The following is a 19,174-nucleotide window of genomic DNA, read 5'->3' on the forward strand; positions in this document are numbered from 1 at the left end:
CCCTCTGGGTGAAGACAATCTTAAGTAAGAAACAGAGAAAGCTATATTTATGACTGTCAAAAATGGGATTTTAGGGCTTACCTGGTGGCGCAGTGGTTGAGAGTCTGCTTGCCGATGCAGGGGACACGGGTTCGTGCCGCGGTCCGGAAAGATCCCACATGCCGCGGAGCGGCTGGGCCCGTGAGCCATGGCCGCTGAGCCTGCACGTCCGGAGCCCGTGCTCCATAATGGGAGAGGCCACAACAGTGAGAGGCCTGTGTACCGCAAAAAAAAAAGGGGGGGGGAGATTTTACTAATTGAGTGAATGTCAATATGTTATATATGCTAGTCAGCCAGATTTTGTTTTATTTATTTATGTATTTATTTTTTGCTGTACCATGTGCCCTGTGGGATCTTAGTTTCCTGACCAGGGATCGAACCCAGTCCCTCAGCAGTGGAAGCGTGGAGTCCTAACCACTGGACTGCCAGGGAATTCCTTAAATTTTGTTATTTTTAAAGGAATAAATACGGCTTTTATGGTGTGAAGACATTGCCTGCAAGAACAAACATTAGAAATCTCTCAGTAACTGTCCACAGATTTCAAATTTTAGGTCCTCAAGCAAATGCTGCATTAGCCACAGTTAAAATTCATTGAGTTTCATATGTTAGGAACTTTATATTTAGAGGTAGGTAGTATTTGCTATAGTAGAATGGAGCACAGGGTGAGTTGTCTCTGTCATGGGATTTTTAAAAATCGGGGTAATTGGGGCTTCCCTGGTGGCGCAGTGGTTGAGAGTCCGCCTGCCGATGCAGGGGGCACGGGTTCGTGCCCTGGTCCGGGAAGATCCCACATGCCGCGGAGCGGCTGGGCCTGTGAGCCATGGCCGCTGGACATGCGCGTCCAGAGCCTGTGCTCCGCAACGGGAGAGGCCACAACAGTGAGAGGCCCGCATATGGCAAAAAAAATAAATAAATAAAAATTTTAAAAAGTATATATATATATATATATATAAAAGTTGGGGTAATTGGATTGTATTATTAAAAAGCATTTTATTTATATGCCAATATATCTCTGGCATCAGCTGTTTTCATACACAAGGTTGGAAATAGTAACTGGTTTCTAGATAGCTTGTCAGTTCAGTTTTCTGGGAACTTTTTGTGATTATTTTAGCCCTCAGCTGGGCTATTGCTAAAACCCTGTGGCCATTGGATCCTATCTGATCCCTTAGTAAAATGATAGTGTTTGTTTAAAAAAATTAGGACTTGGTACATAGACACAGTGATGGCGCCAGAGATGTCGAATATGCGTGAATCATTAATTAGAAATTACTTGTGGGATAGAAAATTGGGGGGAATAATTAGAAATAATAAGCTGATCTTTTTTTAAAACAGCTCTGTTGAGAGATAGTTTGTATACTATGAAATTTACCATGATCATTTTTAAATAAAGGGGAAGTATTGATAGGTGTCTCACTCTAAGCCAATTTCTTTTATTTTAGAGTAGTATTAAACAATAATAAAATATATATTTTTCACTAACAAGATCTTTTGATAATAGTAAGATGATCTTAAGCATTTCTAAATCTGTAAGTGAGCAAGGCTTGAGTGGACTGGGAAGAATGTTGTGGTTCCTTGTATTGGAGAAATACAAATTTATATGGGATAAACAAACACTTAACATACTGGCCAATTGTCAGTGTTGTGAAATACTAAAAAATTCCATTTTGGCATAAGCAATAATCAGGTTAAAAAGAATTACTAGGAAAATATCTTTTGAGTTGTATGCAGAAAAGTACCTGATAAGAATTGTCTTGATTTCATGACAAATCTTTTTTTCCTTTTGGAGCTGCTTTATGTAAACTTTTTAGGTGTATTAAATATAGTGTATATACAGGAAAGGTTGTGAAACTTAAGAATAGCATAATAAGTAAGGTAAAAGCAACATCTGTGTAACTACTTCTAGGGTCAGAAAAGAACACTGCCAGCCAGGATCAATCTGTATTTCCCTTCCCCCTCCTTGGTCCTTGACTATCATTTTAACGCAAATTTCCCCCACCTCTTGTCTGTCTGTGTGTGTGTGTGTGTGTGTGTGTGTGTGTGAATAAACCACCTATATATGTGTCCCTAACAGTTAGTATTTAATTTTGCCTCTTTTGTGAAAGAAATCATTTGTTCTTTTTTGTCTCAACAATCCATCCACATAGAACCATGCAATACAGTGTGTTCTTTTTTATCAGAATGTCATATATCATTATATGACTATAATATAGTACTTACCATTCTATAGTGTGGGCCTTTGGATTTTGCCCAGCTTACTCATGCTTATTCTGCTTTGGACATTATGGTCTGTAAAACCTGATACACGTGGGCATGAGTTTCTCAAAGTGTGGTCCCTCCATCCACATTGTCAGCATGAAACTTGTTAGAAATGCAGATTCATGGGCCCCACCCCAGATCCACAGTCAAATATCACCTTGGCATATATGTGTTTATATATATATATATATATATAAATATGCTTATTTCAATGATTGTGCCTTTGTTCACAATACTTTGAAGTCTTCTGATTTGGAAACTGCCTTAGGAACACTTTAATGGTCACACACATGCACACAAATACACACTCACCGCAGTCTCTGAGCAATAGACTCATTTTTGAAACAAATTAGTTTTATCTAGTTTGAGACAAATTTTTGGTGTTTTCAAAGATAAAATAAATATTCAAAAGAAAAAGATTTGCCAACACTGAAGATATTCAAAGAATATGCAATAGATGGAAGACCTGCTAAAAGAGGTCCCTGAACACAGGTTGGGCAGAACATTATTCTGAGAAAGAGAGCTGCAGAGCCCCACCGAGAAAGCAGGTCAGACTCTAGAGTTGGGCAAACATGGGTTTGAATCTACTTGTACCCCTGACTTGCTGCGTCATCTTAGGAAAGAACTGATCTGCTCTGAGTTTCAGTTTCCTCGTAGGCAAAGAGGGAGGGGATAAGAACATCTACTGTAAAGATTCAAAACCAGTGACTCTTTGCAGGGCTATGGTCATGCGGCAGGTGCATTTTGGCTTTGGGTCAGCAGTATAAATCTGTGTGAATATGGCTGACCGTCATGCCTTCAGAGCTTTCATGCTTTTACTTTACTTTCATGCTTCCTGCAGGAACGATTCCAGGTGAAGAACCCTCCCCATACTTATATTCAAAAGCTCAAAGGCTATCTGGATCCAGCTGTAACCCGGAAGGTAAGATGGATTTGTTTCCATTTTGTGTTGTTGCTTCCTCATTAGCAGGCAGAATCCTCCTGCCCTGGAGGAGACCTTCCTTCCTCTCCATTATAGCCTCTGCCAGAGCCTCTGGGAAAACAACCTTGGAGTTGTTGGAGCTGGACAACATGAAAAGACAAAGAAAAAGGCCATCCTGGCTTGAGAATGTGTTTAAAAGTACTTTCCTGAGTTGGGAGTCATGTACCTCTGATGGTTATTGAGTTGCTGCCATTTGCAGTTACACAGGGCGGTAGGTTCAGTCCAGAGGTGTTCAGGCCCCCAGAAAAACAGGCCTAGCAAAGGGAATACTTGTCTTTCATGCCTTGGTGCATTTCCAGAGACCTTGAAAAATCACTGGGGCTTTGTCATCCCAGCTGTGCACTCACATCCTGTGTTGATGCTTTTAGCGGCTTCCCCCGCCCCAGCCGTGCCCCTGGCCCCAAGAAGGTAAGGAGAGAATAGCTGATTCCATTCTCAGCGGACTCTCTCCTTTTACAAACAAGCCCTGCTTTGTGCAGCCACACAATTGGTTTAAACTGATGCCTTGTGGTAAAGCATGTAGCCTGGCACAGCCCTGGGGCCTGGATCAGTCCTGGGATGTCTCAGGGCAGAGCCGCCCTTGCTCAGGATGGATAAAGGGCTAGTCACCAGACAGCACTTGTTTTTCGGTTGACCTTCCACAGCTCCTGCTTTCAAGGCTGCCCTGGAAATATCTTGAGCTGAATTCCCTCTGTTGTTTCAGTGTGTGACTCATGAGAGCAGAAAGGCACAGTTTTCCTAGTTAGCTCCTATTTCCAGGGCTCTTGGCTCTGAGATATATTTTTTAAGCTCCTTTTTCTGCATCTTCTGCTTACATTCTAAACACTGTGCCCACCCCCCGCTGAAAGAAATCAAGTAAAGGAGAACAACTATTATTTCCTTTTGGATGTTTCCTGGCCCTTTGTCCTGTAGTTACTATGCAGACAAGCGGAAATAAAGTCTAGGAGTGATGATGCAAATGGGTTGTGGACCTTTGCTGTCGCCTAGGCGCCATATGTGACATAGCCTCCTCTTCTAAGAATGTACCTATCAAAGTATCCTAATACCCTCCTCATAACTACGGCACACACATTTCTTTTTTTAAAAGAGCTTCTGTCAGGCCTGCTAAGTGAGACAGCTGCTTAATTCTTAGTTTCTTTCTTGTCCCCCTCCCCAAGGATACAGCACCTTTCAATTTCATCACATTAGAGAGGGTTAAAGGAAGGCATACCCATATCCATAAAACACAACCCAGAAAGAAAAAAAAAAGACTATTTCTTTTGCACAGGGGCAGCAAGATTCTGTATGAGGAATATTTTCAGAAATCCCCCAACTCGTAAACCTTCTGGCTGGACAGCCCAGACCCAGGATTAGGCACACTTGTCCCGAGCTGAGTCTGGCAGAAATGCCGTATTCGTACACAAGACTGAGAGTATACTCAGTGTCCCAGCCCCTGACAGTTATCTCAACATTTGTCAAATTCTTTAAAAAAGGAAAATACGTAAACTCCTAGAGAGCGCTTCTTAGACTCCAGCCTCAAGCCCCATGGGGACGAAGATGGTTGGAGAGAAGAGGTGGATTCTTCCTGGCCAAGTCCCAGTTCTTCCTCGGAACAATTATTCCTGGGAATGTAAGATGAAAAACAACAACAAATCAGCTGCTCAGAAAGTGTTTTGCTTCCTCGCAAATAACTTCATAAAGAGGCCCAAGACAGAGGATGTCTGTCTGGGCTGACCTTCGTTCCTGAAATCTCTGCCCTACCCGAGTGTATTCACCTGAATGGCCGTGTTTGGCCTGAGCCTCACATTTCAAGATCAGTCATTCAGCTTTCAGAAAAAAATAAAATGGATGTTGGATCAACCATCCCTGCTTTAGTAAGAGTTCTGTCAGGAGCTGGCAGTAGGAAATGATCTGTTCCACTCACCATAACTGTCCTGCTTAAAGCCTGGAAAAAAGGAGATTTTGCTTGGAGTAAGGCATGGCTTGCAGTTAAAATGAGTTTACGATTCTCAGCTGAATTAGAGTCAGGGAGAAAGAGATTTCCAATCAGCCTTTCCATTTTAGCCAGACAGTCTAAGCTGAGCAGTTTACCCTTAACTGCATCTGGAGTCCTCAAGCACTTCATTCATTAATCTTTTGTTCACATTGAATTGAAGATACTTAATTTGCTGTCTTCTAAAAAATTTCTGAAGCATCTTCTATTTCGATTTTCTTCTAAGTAGTTTTAAGTGAAACCCTGTAGGGCAGGGAAGGAAGAGCCTAAATTAGATATCTCTCCAAACCAGTCTCCTTATTTAATACCAAGAGGCTCTCAGTCTGTGCTTTGGGGGGATGTGCTCATGTCTGGCATAGGGAGAGGCGACAGGCCATGAAGAAAGGAGTCTGGTCCTCTGTGGGCCCTGCAGTTGTGAAAGAAACCCTATTATACAGGTCTCCAGGGCTCAGCTGTCTCCGTGGGCTCCTCCCTGGGCCTGCCGTGTACAGAGAGGGCTGGGGGAAGGGTGAACGCTGCTAAGAAGTGGTACCCGGCTCTTGTTCGCTGGTTCCCACAGTCGCACGATTTCCCTTTGAAGTGTTTTAAAGCATTCTGGGTGCATTGTACAAGTGCAGAGTGTTGGCAGCCCTTGTTTATGTGTTAGGGAAGTGGATGCCAAGATTTCTCTGCGGTCCAAAGTCCACCAGCTGAAATTCAAACGGTTGCCAAGAGAATAGAATACAGGGCGAAGTCAGTTTAGTTCTACCTCAGTTTTCCTGCGGTTGCAAAAGTGTAGTGCCTCGTAGCAAATGCCTAATAACTTATCTGCTATTGTTGTCGCCTCTCTTATCTCAGTATTTTGAGTTATTTTGTTTTGATACATGCCTCTTAGTCCTTCTGCAGATCCTCTTTCACACTGTTAGGTCCTCCGTGCTACACTGGGTGCCCTTGTAGCTCACAGTGTATGTGAGGGATGACCTTGCCCTGAGGAAGCATAAGGCTCAGTTAGGGAACCAGCACAGGCGGCAGGGAACGAATCAGAACTATGCATAATGCATAGCTAGGAATGCTGAGTCGTTTCCTAAAGGCCACATGTGCAGACAGCCCAAGACTTGTGACTCTGACATGGGACTGGCCCCTCTGGAGCATCCAGCACACCTGGAAATGGTTTCCTCAGCTGTGCGGCCATAGACCCTACCTCATTGGCAGTCCTCATTGCCGGAAGGCTCTCTAGGAAGCACTGGGCTTGGATGTCCCTCCAACCTATGGATGACTCTTTGTTGTTTCTTAAGCCTTTCTTGACAAAAGAGGGGGTGGCTCTCTTTTTTCATGGCATCAGGGATGCTTTTATTTCACATATTGTGGATGCTACACACCTGAGAAGGTCTTTGGGTGCTTCAGGAGTGGCGGTCGGGGAAACTGAGACTTTTTGCTCTGGTGAGAAGCAGCTGGTGGAGAAGTAAAGGGTCTTCAGAAGGGAAGAGGGTAGCAGGAACCCGTCAGTGTTGAGCAGGGGTCCAGTCTTCCCTGGGGCACCCGGGCCTGCCTGTGGCAGGGCTCTCCTTTCCCCACATCCCGGAATCCTCCTTTCTAACCTTCCTCCTGTCCTTCCTGTCCTTGGATGCCTTTGTCTTTGGAGCTGGATGACCCTGTTCCTTCTGCAGTCATGGGAGCAGAGGAGAAGGATCCCTAATATCCTGAGCCAGGATTCTCAAAGGCTTTTCCTGAAAACAGTGTAACCTGAAGGTGGTTTGGGTCTCTAGCACAGAGAGCATAGGACGCCTCTCAGAAGGCATTGCGCATCAAATGGCCTTCTTCCAGACTGGCCTAAGACTTGAGTGACTGTAAAGAAATATTTTTGTAGGAAATTGTGTTCCAAAGAACTCACGTGCAGTGCAACCCAGTGATCCCTTGGAGATTATTTGGAGTCGAGAGGATAGAGAAATGAGTACATTTACTATCAGAGGAGGATTCATTGGGGCAAGGGAGACCTGAGGGAGTTCTGGAAGGACACGTGGCATTTTGATAGGCAGGGGAATGAGGAAGGACATTCCTCAAGTAGAAGGGAGGTGTCTAGAGGAGGGACCTTCCATGTGAGGTCATGCAGAAGAGAACAAGCATAGTAGGTATGAGACTGCCACCTTAGGCCTGCTTGCAAGTTTGGCTCTTGGTTGGCAACTGGGGACCTGGATTTCGGGAGAGTTCCCAGAATTCCCTGTTAATAATGACTCACTGTGCCCAAACTGTTGATGCCAACTACATGGTTTATGCGGAATGCCGGTTTTCCTTTTGGGAGGCTGCACTTTTGGTATGTGCTAGGCAGAGAGTGCTCAAGTGATGAGCCAGTAAAAACCCCAGCCACTAAGTGTCTAATGAGCTTCCCTGGTTGACAGCATTTCACGAATATTGTCATTTATGACTCCTATGGGTGAATCCTCTTGGAAGCTTGTATCTGGTGTCCTCTGGACTTCACCCCACGCACCTTTTCCCTTAGCTGATTACACCTTGCATCTTTTTGATGTAATAAATCCTAGCGGCAAGAACAACTGTATGCTGAGTCCTGTGAGCCCTAGCGTATCATTGAAACGGGTGATTTTAGGGACCCCAGCATAGGTATGTCAGTGAGTATTGTTGTATTGTGGGGTAGGGAAAAAAATAAGCTACTTACTCAGAGACACTTAGTATATGAAATAAGTCATTTTCCCCAGTCCTTTCACTTAAGCTGACTGTTACGATGAGAAAAATTTGTGTGCTTTGCAAAAAGAAATGTGTGAGAAGCCCACTTTAGAAGCAGAGATATTTTCATATTCTGTTAAACTTATTACAAGTAAGCTGCAGTTATAGCACTTGCTAAAATATGTTTTGTGAGAGTATGTGTTCTTGAATTATAGAAATTCAGACGGCGTGTTCAAGAGTCCACCCAAGTGCTAAGAGAACTGGAAATTTCTTTAAGAACCAACCATATTGGGTAAGTGTGCCCACTGAACATTTTAGCTCTAAAGCTTTTGGACACTTTACAAAGTGACTGAATCATATCCAAAGAACTAAGCTTCCTTACTGTTCGTTATAAGTTGAGACTGAGGTTTAGATGGGTGGAACCTTTGTTTTAGTTCTCGAATTGCTCGCTGTGCAAGAATCAGAAGCAGGACAGACAGTCCTTGATTTGGGATGTTCATACTAATTGTAAAGCTCTCTGCTTGCATGCAGTGATGGTGTGTGTATAGTGATTCCCTGGGAAGTCAGGAACCCCCAAGTCATGTAGACTGAGATCCTGGAAGGTCTTGAAGCCTTCCCTGGAGGTCTTTGACCTGGTTACTTGAAGCTGCTTCATTCTTTTCTCAATTCCCTGGCCAGAAGGGGACAGAAGCTGGAGTGGTGTCACTTGACATACCCCCTTGCATTTAGATACTTCATTCTGAGTCTCTTCTTCCTACATCCCCAAATTTCAGGACCATGAAATTTAAATCCACACTGGAAAGTAAAGTTTGGGGAATCTCTGCACTAAGCATTTCGAAGAGCTTTTCATACAACAGCATGGTTGCTTTGCCTCAAGCCAAGTACAACTTCATTACACACTCCCTCCCTCCTGAGATAATCAGAATTGTACAGTACCTTCAAATAAGATGGTTTCTCTCTAAGGCAGAATGATGTCAGTATTTTATTATATAGCTTCAATTCTTCCTAAAGTACCTGTTTAACATCTGGCAATCATTTAACCCCTCTGGATTTTGATTCTTTGAGATTTGCAAGGGAAAGACTGTAGACTTTAGATCTTTTAGAATTTTCCCCTGTGATAGGTCTATTGGAAATGAAGTTTTACATATATAGTACATTTTTGTTTTTCAGCGTCTTTGTAAAATAATTACCTAAGTAGCAGTTTACTTCTACTTCTGAGTATGTTTGGTATAAGCCATTCAAATGGTTATTTTCTGCAGTTATTTCAGAATAAGCTTTTTTAAGTCATAGAAATGCAAGGTTAATTTATAGCTCCATAGCCTGGGTGAGAATATTCATTTCCTTAAGGATAATTTCACATGTTTGGCACCTTGAGAATGAAATATTTGGAAGATGAACTGATTCTAACCTAAGGTTGATAATCACCCTTGTCCCAGAAAATGGGCTATAGAACAGTGGATCAGAGTGTCATGAAAATAGAAGTGGAAGAGAAATTTAGGATTGCCTAGACCCTCGTTTTACAAATTAAAAGAATTAAGGACCAGAGAAGGTTAGAGACTTCCACAAAGTCTACAGCTGTAGAGCCAGCCAGACGTTTTGTTCAAAATGCGATGTTCTTTTTCTTATCTAGCCTAATCTGGCAACTCTTTCCTTGAAAGGAAATAAGATAATCGGGACTCTGGGATCAAAACAACGAGGCTTGCCTATTGAGGGTGAAAGTGTTGGTGATTTAATATAGCTGGGCATCCAAAGCTTAGGAAATTCAAATACTTTCCAATATTTGTGGATCAGGAGCTAGATTCCGTTTGGTAGCGTCCAACCCTGTACTGTTGGCACTTCTTCTTGACTGAAAATGGTGGCATGAGCTGCAGCCAGGATTTCTACAAACTGTCAGAAAGCATTTCTTTAAGCATTGCTGAAATAATGTGAAATTGACCATCAAATACCAAGGCAAGATGATCATTTCCAATATAAAGTTGGCTGAGTAGAAGAGGTCTGGTTGGGTGGAAGCCAGTGCAAATCTGCAAGCAGTTGGAGTGGTTTGCTGTTTAGGATACTCTAGGCATGTTGAAAGATTCTTGCATTTCTTTCATCTTCACCAGCTGAAGTTTCCCCTTGTCTACTATCTATGTGAGACACTTGGAAAGCGTTGGCTTTAGCAGCACAAAAGTTCATGGAAGTGCATTGTCTGATTGTCTGAAACCAATTATTGGCATAACCTTATACGGAGTGAAAACACACACCAGGATTTTGACCTGATTTGCTTGTCCTGAAAACCCAAACCTGAACGGGACTTTTCTTGATGGAAACTAACTGGCTTGACCGTATTTGATTGGGAAAACTTCTGAAGAATTACTAAATAATGTGAAAGTAATCAATTAGTACAGTGAGGAATTCTGGGAGTGCAAGGTGCTGCATAGGGAATCCTTAGATTTTTATTGCACTATATTAGAAAGGTAATTGGGTGCCCATTTTCCTTAGGGAAAGAGCGATCTTGGCTCATATTTTTGCCATGCCCCCTTATCAGTTATTTGACTTAAGTAAGTTACATAAACTCTCTGTATTTATCATGTGACCTAAGTTAACTTCTCATCTATAAAATGAGGATAATAATACTTATCTAATAGGAATGTTGTAAGGATTAAATGAGATAACTTATGAAAGACCTAATATAGGGTTTAATACATAGTAATTACTCTCAATATATGATAGCTGTTATTTGTTGTTATGCTTGTTGAAAATAATATTAAATGTAATAATTATTGGACAGTGTTGTGTAATATATCCCTAAGGAAATCCATGCAGAGAATGTTACCTTCTCTGTCTAAAAGGACCCTGTTACCTAGGAGTTTATGATTTTCAGAAATTAAAAGGAAGAATTATATTTAAAGTCTACTTCTCTTAAAAAAAATTGTTTTTGGCATATGCTTGCATTCCAAGGTTAAAATCTGGGGCTTTGCTGAAGTAACATTCCAAGCTACAGCTTTGTCAAGCAAAAGGGTCAGCCTAAAACTATAAATGGAACAGTCTCGTGAGAAAGATAATTAATTTTGGGGGGGAGCCAAATTGAAATAAGGATTGGACTAGAAATAATCTCATTCACTTACTCTTAGGAACTATTAACAGTCGAGGAGAATTGGATTATGACTAATCGAAGCCCTTGCAATGACTTGAAATACCCTTGAAGGGAGCTGAGCACTGTTAGAGCACATTGACTTGGCTGTGCTCTACTGGGAGACGGGCGTTGGGATGTCTTGGATATGGGGTGGTAAGATTCCAGAGGTGCTGGCGGTTGGGATAGATTGGTGGATGTTAGTCCATGAAACTGAGGTGTAGGCTCACTCTCCTTGCAGGTAGGTCATTTGAGTAAAACTGCCTATTATGATGGAAAATTACTTTTCATCCTGAGTGCAAGGTCATAGACGTCCTGAAAGGTGCTTGCTTCACTGTATCTCGGTGGGGGAGATGAGAAGAATGGGCGTGAGGTGACAGGCAGGAGGTGTAAGTTGGCAAGGAGAGGAGGAGATCTGTAGAAGGAGGAAGATGCTGGGGAATGTGCAGTGAGTGTCTTCTCTGGGGTTTAACACGTATATGTGTGCCTCAAGCTACCCTACGATTAATTCATCCTTAGATGGTGCTTTTTGGAAGTCCTCAAGATCATAATCATTTAGTCATTTCTTAAGCACTGTATTTGTTACTAAGCACTGTATTTGGTAAGTTAAATGTATTATTTCTTAAAGAAATCTTTTTATTATTGCCCTTTTCCTCTGAACCTCCGTTTTACAGATGAGGAAACTGAGAGTCCGCAATTAAATATCTTGCTCAAGTCCACACAATTGAGAAGCACTGAGGTTTGGACCTGGAGATGTCCAAATCTAAAGCCTGTTATCTAAACCAGCAGTTCTTAAATTTTTTGATTTCAGGACTCCTTTACTGTCTTAAATTATTTTGAGCCCCAGTAAGTTTTTATGTGGGTTTTAGCTATTAATGTTACCATATTGGAAATTTAAACTAAGAAATTTTAGATATGCTTATTTAATAAAATTTAATATTTATTTAACAATAAATATTTAATGTAAATATATAAATATAAAATAATAAACATAATATAGCACAAATAACATATTTCATGAAAAATAACTATTTTCCAAAGCAAAAAAAATTTAGTGACAAGGGTGGCATTGATTTACACGTTTACAAATCTTTTTACTGTCTCACTAATAGAAGGCAGCTGGATTCTCATATCTTTGTCTGCATTCAATTTGTTATGATGTGTTTTGGTTGATGTATAGGAAGAAAACCTGGCCTTACACAGATACACACTTGGAAAAATGAAGAGTTTTTAAGTAACCATTTCAGATAATTGTGGCTATTTTTTGGTATCACACCAAAATTTAAAGGTGTAATTTCTTAACGTTAGTTGCAATGTATTGATAGAATCTGAAACCGAATCAGTGAGCTTTTGTGTTCTGTTATGTTGATACTAAAATCCATTGTGCTGTCTTTCACTTTGAATGGGTATTTCTACCCATGAATACTTTTTAACATCATGAAAAAATCATTTGAAATATATTGTTTCACTGAGTTATCCTGATCTTTCAAACATCAACACATTTTATTCTACAATATAAAATCATATTTGTTAATAGTCACCAGTGTCATCAGAATTTACTTTAGGTATTGGGAAGCTGTCAGACTCATGGTGGTAAATATAAGTGTTCCAGAATTCTAATTTTTTTGTTTGTAAGCTCAGATTTTATCATTGACAAAAAATATTGTCAGTTGTTTTCCTGAAAATGACAGGCTCACTTCATTCACTTTTGAGAATATCTGCCAAATACCCAAGAGAGAATAACCACAATGTGTCTGTCATTGGACATGCCATGTAGAAAATGGCTGGGTCAGTTTGCAGCTCCAGCAATTGCACCAGTGTTTTTCCTCGAGACGGCCGTGGTGCTTGGGCAGGCAGCAGAAGTGCTATATGTGGGCTTTCCATTTTGTCACACAGAGAATTAAAAAGACATATATTCAAGGAGCAAGCTTTAATAAAGTCAGTAATTTTTAGCACTTCACTAAGGACAGGTTTAAGTGAAGCTGACTTTTTTTCCCTTTCTGAGTGCTTGGGGTGAAGAATACAGTAAAAAGGTGTCTTGTTTGGTGGTAGCAGTTTCATTCACATTTCTTTTGTACCATCAGTGCAAGTGTCAGCACAGTGACAAAAGCGACTAAATATTTGTATGAAAATAGGTTTAACTTCACAGACCCCTGAGAGGGTTTCAGGGACCCCTGGTGGTCCATGGGCTATATTTTGAGAACGAGTTTGAGATGCTGTCTCACAGAATAGATTTGGTAGCTGATGATGAATTTGGGTGATGTTTACCTTCTATCTCTCGCTTCTTGTGATTTTTTTTTCATGATTTGTCAGCAACTGCAGTTCCTACCGGATGCCTGTAGTATCTCTCTAAAGGAAACTGGCAGAGGGAATTCACCATCTGTCCATTCATCTTGTGTGTCTCGGGTCTGTTTTGTTGTTTGATCTTAGAAATTTAAAGCCAGTAATGTCCTTTGAGACTTTATTTTCTAGATGAGAACAATGAGGTTCTGAGATTTGGGAGGCAGAGAGAAAACAATAGCAATTTGGACACAAAGCTTTGACCTGTCTACAGTAAAACAGTAACTCTTGGCACTTGCATTTAGAGCCCTTCCTTGAATAAGTTTTTTTTTTCCTGAGCTATTTCTCATTATCACTGTGCCTTCCAGCTCCTAAGCAGTTGATTTTGAATTTGCGTAAATTCAAATTTACAACATATGGTAATTACATCGAATCTGTGAGGTACTCAGTAAGTGATGCATGCTGTCAGAGTCAGAAATAATTCTACTTTCCAAAACTTGTAATCACCCAATTTGAAACTGTTTGCATATTGGCACTATATTAAAGCGTGTGTAGCATGCGCAGAGGTGAAAATGGAAATTTACTATGGGAACCCTCCATTTATGATATGTCATGATCATGTACATAAATCTGCAGAATGGGGCATCCATTTTTTTATGCCTTTAGATTAAAGCTACTGCTTGGAAAGTTGCCCTTTTTTCATCTCTACCTATTTGATTTCCACAGAAGTTCACTCTCGCCTCTGTTTTCTCCTATACAGAATATCATAAGTGAAGAAGGGATAGGGATTGAGAGGAGAAGAAAAGAGAAGGCTGTTCTTTTCTCGTAATCCATAGCCTTTTTGCTGAGATGACTTTACTAACCTGATACCGCTTGACAAAGGGGGTAAGGTAGTCAGCTGTGATGGATCTCTATCTTATTCTTTCCTAAACCACCTGCAGGGGTTTGGGCCAGAACAGAGACCCAGGGAAGATCTCACAGCTTAGAAAAAGAGGTTAAAAATGAAATTAAACCTCTCAAAGGCAGGACGTGTTACACTGTCGCCGACTTTTTAGGAACGGAGCAGCTGGCTCCTGACTTTCACTTTGAAATTAATTAATGAATTAATTAATTTAAAAGTAAGGTTTTATTTATTTTATTTTTGGCTGTGTTGGGTCTTTGTTGCGGTGAGTGGGCTTCTCACTGCAATGGCTTCTCTTGTTGCAGAGCACGGGCTCTAGAGCGCAGGCTCAGTAGTTGTGGCGCACGGGCTTAGTTGCTCCGTGGCATGTGGCATATTCCCGGACCAGGGCTCGAACCCGTGTTCCCTGCATTGGCAGGCGGATTCTTAACCACTGCTCCACCAGGGAAGTCCTGAAATTTATTTTTAAAGCGCTTTCACTCAAAGTCAGCAAGTCAGGGCAGGGGTACTGATAAGGGTGCTAAATTGAAGTAAAAGCCAATTAATAGGTTTTATCACTGCATGAAAATATATGCATATTAGTATTTTGAGTCAAGAGAAATCTAGCTCTGACTGTATTTGGCTATTTCCTACCATTTCTTTCTTCCTTCCTTCCTCTTTTTTTTTTTTAATATCCATGAGTCATTTGCCTTCTCTCCAGTTTGTGGCTAAACTAAGTGAGATGAAGGTGCTAGCAGGTCCTTAGGATGTCGTGGACCATCTCTACATTTTAGAGGCAGTGTCTGGAAAATCAACCAGAAGGGACTATAATGGCTGTTTTTCTCAACTCCTAAATTAGAGTGTTCTTATGGGTCACTGAGACAGAATATGTGAAACCAAGATTGCTCTGAAAAATCTGGACCCTGTGGTTTTGTGCAGCCACCAAGGAGGGCTAGTTTAAATTATGCAATCAGAACCCATAGATCTGACCAATGGAGAGGCCTCAGAGAGGCTAAGAGGCTTGAATTTCAAGAGCACAGCTAGTCATCTGATTTGATAGTGAGTTCTAGCTTTCTTCAGTCTCCTACCAGTTTTAAAAGGGAATTTTTTTTTTTTTTTTACCATTTCTAAGCTTTTAATTATCAGCACTTAAAAATGTCCAATGTCGGACTTCCCTGGTGGCGCAGTGGATGGGACTCTGCGCTCCCAATGCAGGGGGCCTGGGTTCTATCCCTGGACAGGGAACTAGATTCTGCATGCGTGATGCAACTGGGGAGCTTGCGTGCCACAACTAATGAGCCCACGTGCTGCTGCTAAGGAGCCCTGGAGCCACAACTAAGGAGCCCACCTGCCACAACTAAGACCTAGTGCAACCAAATAAATAAATATATATTAAAAAAAAATGTCCAATGTCTTCTGAGACCTAGCCATATTGGGAGTAATTTAAAATAAATCAAATGAAAATAAGGATCTAGAAGTAGATGCTGTGAGAGCGTGTATGTGGTGGTGGTGAAATGAAACTTCAGCCTCTCCTAATAGCCATCCCCTTAGTTCTGGTCAGCTCTCGTAACAAAGCCACTTCGTGAGACCCAAAAGGTAGTGTTTTCTTTGCCAGTGTTTCCACTTTAGGTCTCTCTCTTTTTCTTGGGGGGGGGGGGCACGCGGTTTGTGGGTTCTTAGTTCCCCGACCAGGGATTGAACCTGGGCCCTTGGCCGTGAGAACACGGCGTCCTAACCACTGGATGGCCAGGGAATTCCCTAGGTCTCTTTTAGATTAAATGTTATATACTTACACATGGCTATGTTAAGTGCATACGTTTTGTCACAGCCTGCCTGAGGCACTTGGGGGAAGTACGAGGCAAGCTATCTACTTTTTCCACCTTACTGTCTTCTGGAACTGCCTGAAGACCTGAGGTTACATTATGCAGATGACAGGACTAGAAGAAAGGATGAGCTGGAGGATAAAACAAACAACCACCACAAAATCCCCCTAAAAACAAAATTTTAAAAATAGGCGTTCTGAATCCACTAGGTTTTTTTCCTTCCTTTAAGACAGAAACCTCAAGGGACTACTCATCCTTAAAGACACATGGAAGAATTGTCCCACTGTTGTTCTAATAGCTGTCAAAACTGGTTTCCGTAGGAGCCATCGTGTGCATAGCTGGTGGACCTTGTTGGCTTGGTATTCCTGGAGGAAGGCAACCACTTTGCATTGCTGTTGGCAGATGTACCCCAAGATCACTTCTGTGATAGAATAGCACAGCTTTTTACTCATTACTTCTTGGAGTTTCCAACCCAGTGAAGGCTTGATGGGGTATCACATGTTCTTTGAAGGTGGATGTCTTGGAGGAAATCTGTGACATGCGGTAACAGGTGTTTATCCTCAGTACCTGACCACTCTGCTCCATCTTCTAGGCGTTGTTATGAACAAATAAAAATGTGTAAACATTCTCAGTGAACTGCGTTCAGATCCACCATTCAAATGCAAAGTGGTATCATTTTAAAATGAATTTTAAGAAGTATGGTATTTGTCACGCCTTGGCTTTGATGATGGTGTGTGGTGCCTGTGACTTTTTAAAAGGTTTTAACATTCATGGAAAAAATTAAGTAAGTCATTATCCCTATTGAATTTCCAGAAGCCCATAAAAACTGGTTTCTCATTGGCTAGTTGAGTGTTTTCTACAGCTCAGTGTGCCAAGAAGGAGTTGAATGTGGATTTGGAATCCGGCCTGGATTTCAGTGGTTATGTTGTCATGTCCCTAGTCTGCCTGATTCCCCGTGCAGTCTTGGCTCCTTAAACAAGCAGGCTCCAGATCAATTATGGTGGAAGAAAAGGACAGTTAGCAAGTTCCTGTTTCAGAAAGTTCCTTACAGGTTATCGTCAGTCTCCTAAGCAGTAAAATACAAGGAAGAAATTCGTACACTTTTTGACCCCTCGTCGCTCATGCTGAAATATTATGGTTTTCTTAGTTGCCATATTTAAAAGCTCCTACCTCATGTGTTATAGTCTAGGCCTTACTCCATAGTTCCTTTCAGGCGGTGAATGTTTCTGGTGGAAAAAAACAAGTTTTCACTGTGTCCTTTTCATGGTAGAGCATGCGATGAACTTTGCCAATGATTTTTTTTTTTTTTTTGAACAGATGGGTCAGAGAGTTTCTGAATGAAGAAAATAAAGGTCTTGATGTTCTAGTAGAATATCTGTCATTTGCACAATATGCAGTAACGTAAGTAAAACTTGGCTTGTTTCCTTTAAAATTTTATGTGGTCACAGAAGTTGCATCTCAGGGGTAAAATTAGGTACCACACTGAGGGGAGACACCCAGAAGCAGATGTGGTAAGGTTTAAGGAGGTTTGTTTATATTCAAGTAACTAAAAGCAAATCTCATAATTGTTGTTAGAAATGCTTTTAAGGCAGAAATAAAACAGGGGAGTAAAACCACCCGTAGAGGAGTGCTTATTTCAAAAAGAAGTGCTTTCTTTAGTGCTCAAGTTATGTATATCCGTATGGTAGAATACTCTAGCAATTATTGGAAGAGGTATAGGATATATTGTTGAGCGAATAAAGCAAAGTACGGAGGAGTGACTCCCTTTTTATTTAAAAAAACAAACAAACTTGTATATGTATATTTGTAGGTGCTAGTAAATACAGAGAAAATGATTGCAGAAGTAGGTACCAAACACAGTGGAAGTGGAGGAAGCGGAGTCAGCAAGAGGTTTTCCCTTTTTAATTTATATGTATTTGTATTGTTTTGACTTCCCTTTCATAGGGGGAGGGAAAAATGGGGCAGAGCAGGAAAAAAATTTTACTTATTTCACCTTTCCTTTGTTGATTCATAAAGTTTTCTCATTTGCTAGGCTTCTGGAAAGATTTACAACAGGAATGAAAAGTGTACATTTGAATGAGACGTTCTGTTCTCCACATTTCTTCTTTAATCAAAAACTATTCCAGTATCCACTGTCACACACACAGACTGAGGAAATAATACTGTATTCTTCTTAAAATTTTTATTTATTTTTTTTGGCTGTGATGGATCTTCATTGTTCCGCATGGACTTCTCACTGCCGTGGCTTCCCTTGCTGTGGAACACGGACTCTAGGCACGCAGGCTTCAGTAGTTGCAGCATGCGGGCTCTAGAGCGCATGGGCTTCAGTAGTTGCGGCACGTGGGCTCCGTGGTTGCGGCGCATGGACTGTAGGGTGCGCAGGCTCAGTAGTTGTGGCTCGCGGGCTCTAGAGCGCAGGCTTAGTAGTTGTAGTGCACAGGCTTAGTTGCTCTGCAGCATGTGGGATCTTCCCGGACCAGGGATCGAACCCATGTCCCCTGCATTGGCAGGCGGATTCTTAACCACTGCGCCACCAGGGAAGTCCCAATACTGTATTTTTAATTTGATTGGAAGACATTTCAGCCTAGGTGGTGTTTTTTTCCTTCTCAACCCTTCTTTTCAAAGCAGGAACTTGTTTTTTATATTGCCCCACTTTAAGATCTAACCAGATGTTATCTTATAATCCTCATCGCTTCCTGGAGAATTTGTGAAGAGAAAACTATAATTATTCCTACCTTATAGCTGCAGAAAGTAAAGTGTTAACTGAAACTGGCCTGATGAGTTTCAGTTTTGATAACTCATATATGATATGGAATATAATAAGAAAACCCAGTAGATAAGTTCTTATCTTCCTTATAATTCTAGTTTTTATAGCATGCTCTTCCAAACGTTGTTCCTTATCTACCTGCATTACATTGAAAACTGCTAATCTCCCTTACAATTTATATTATATGACAAAACAGAATAGGAATATTATCCTGTTGCATATTTTAAAATCTGGAAGAATATTTATTGAGGAATTAAGGAAGGGCTAAGAAACTACAGGAATAATGGGAAAGAATTGCATGCTATTTGTAATATGTTTGCTGTAATTAACCCTTTACCCCATCACGATAGAACTTGTAAAGCAGCTTTCCCAAATGCACCTACACACGAGACCAATGGGAAAAGG

General features: G+C 41.2%; 1 protein-coding gene across 10 annotated transcripts in view; it reads left to right on the forward strand.

Annotated features, from left to right (window-relative positions):
- FMNL2 (formin like 2) overlaps positions 1–19,174 on the forward strand; it is a 308,405-nt gene that overhangs the window by 199,946 nt on the left and 89,285 nt on the right. For all 10 annotated transcript variants that reach the window (XM_049712703.1, XM_049712705.1, XM_049712702.1 and 7 more), the window contains exons 3-5: positions 3,137–3,217; positions 8,123–8,199; positions 17,320–17,403. In XM_049712703.1, coding sequence (XP_049568660.1) covers positions 3,137–3,217; positions 8,123–8,199; positions 17,320–17,403 — 242 coding nt within the window. The remainder of the gene's footprint in view (positions 1–3,136; positions 3,218–8,122; positions 8,200–17,319; positions 17,404–19,174) is intronic.

Source organism: Orcinus orca, chromosome 7, assembly GCF_937001465.1.
Source record: "Orcinus orca chromosome 7, mOrcOrc1.1, whole genome shotgun sequence".
NCBI lineage: Eukaryota > Metazoa > Chordata > Mammalia > Artiodactyla > Delphinidae > Orcinus > Orcinus orca.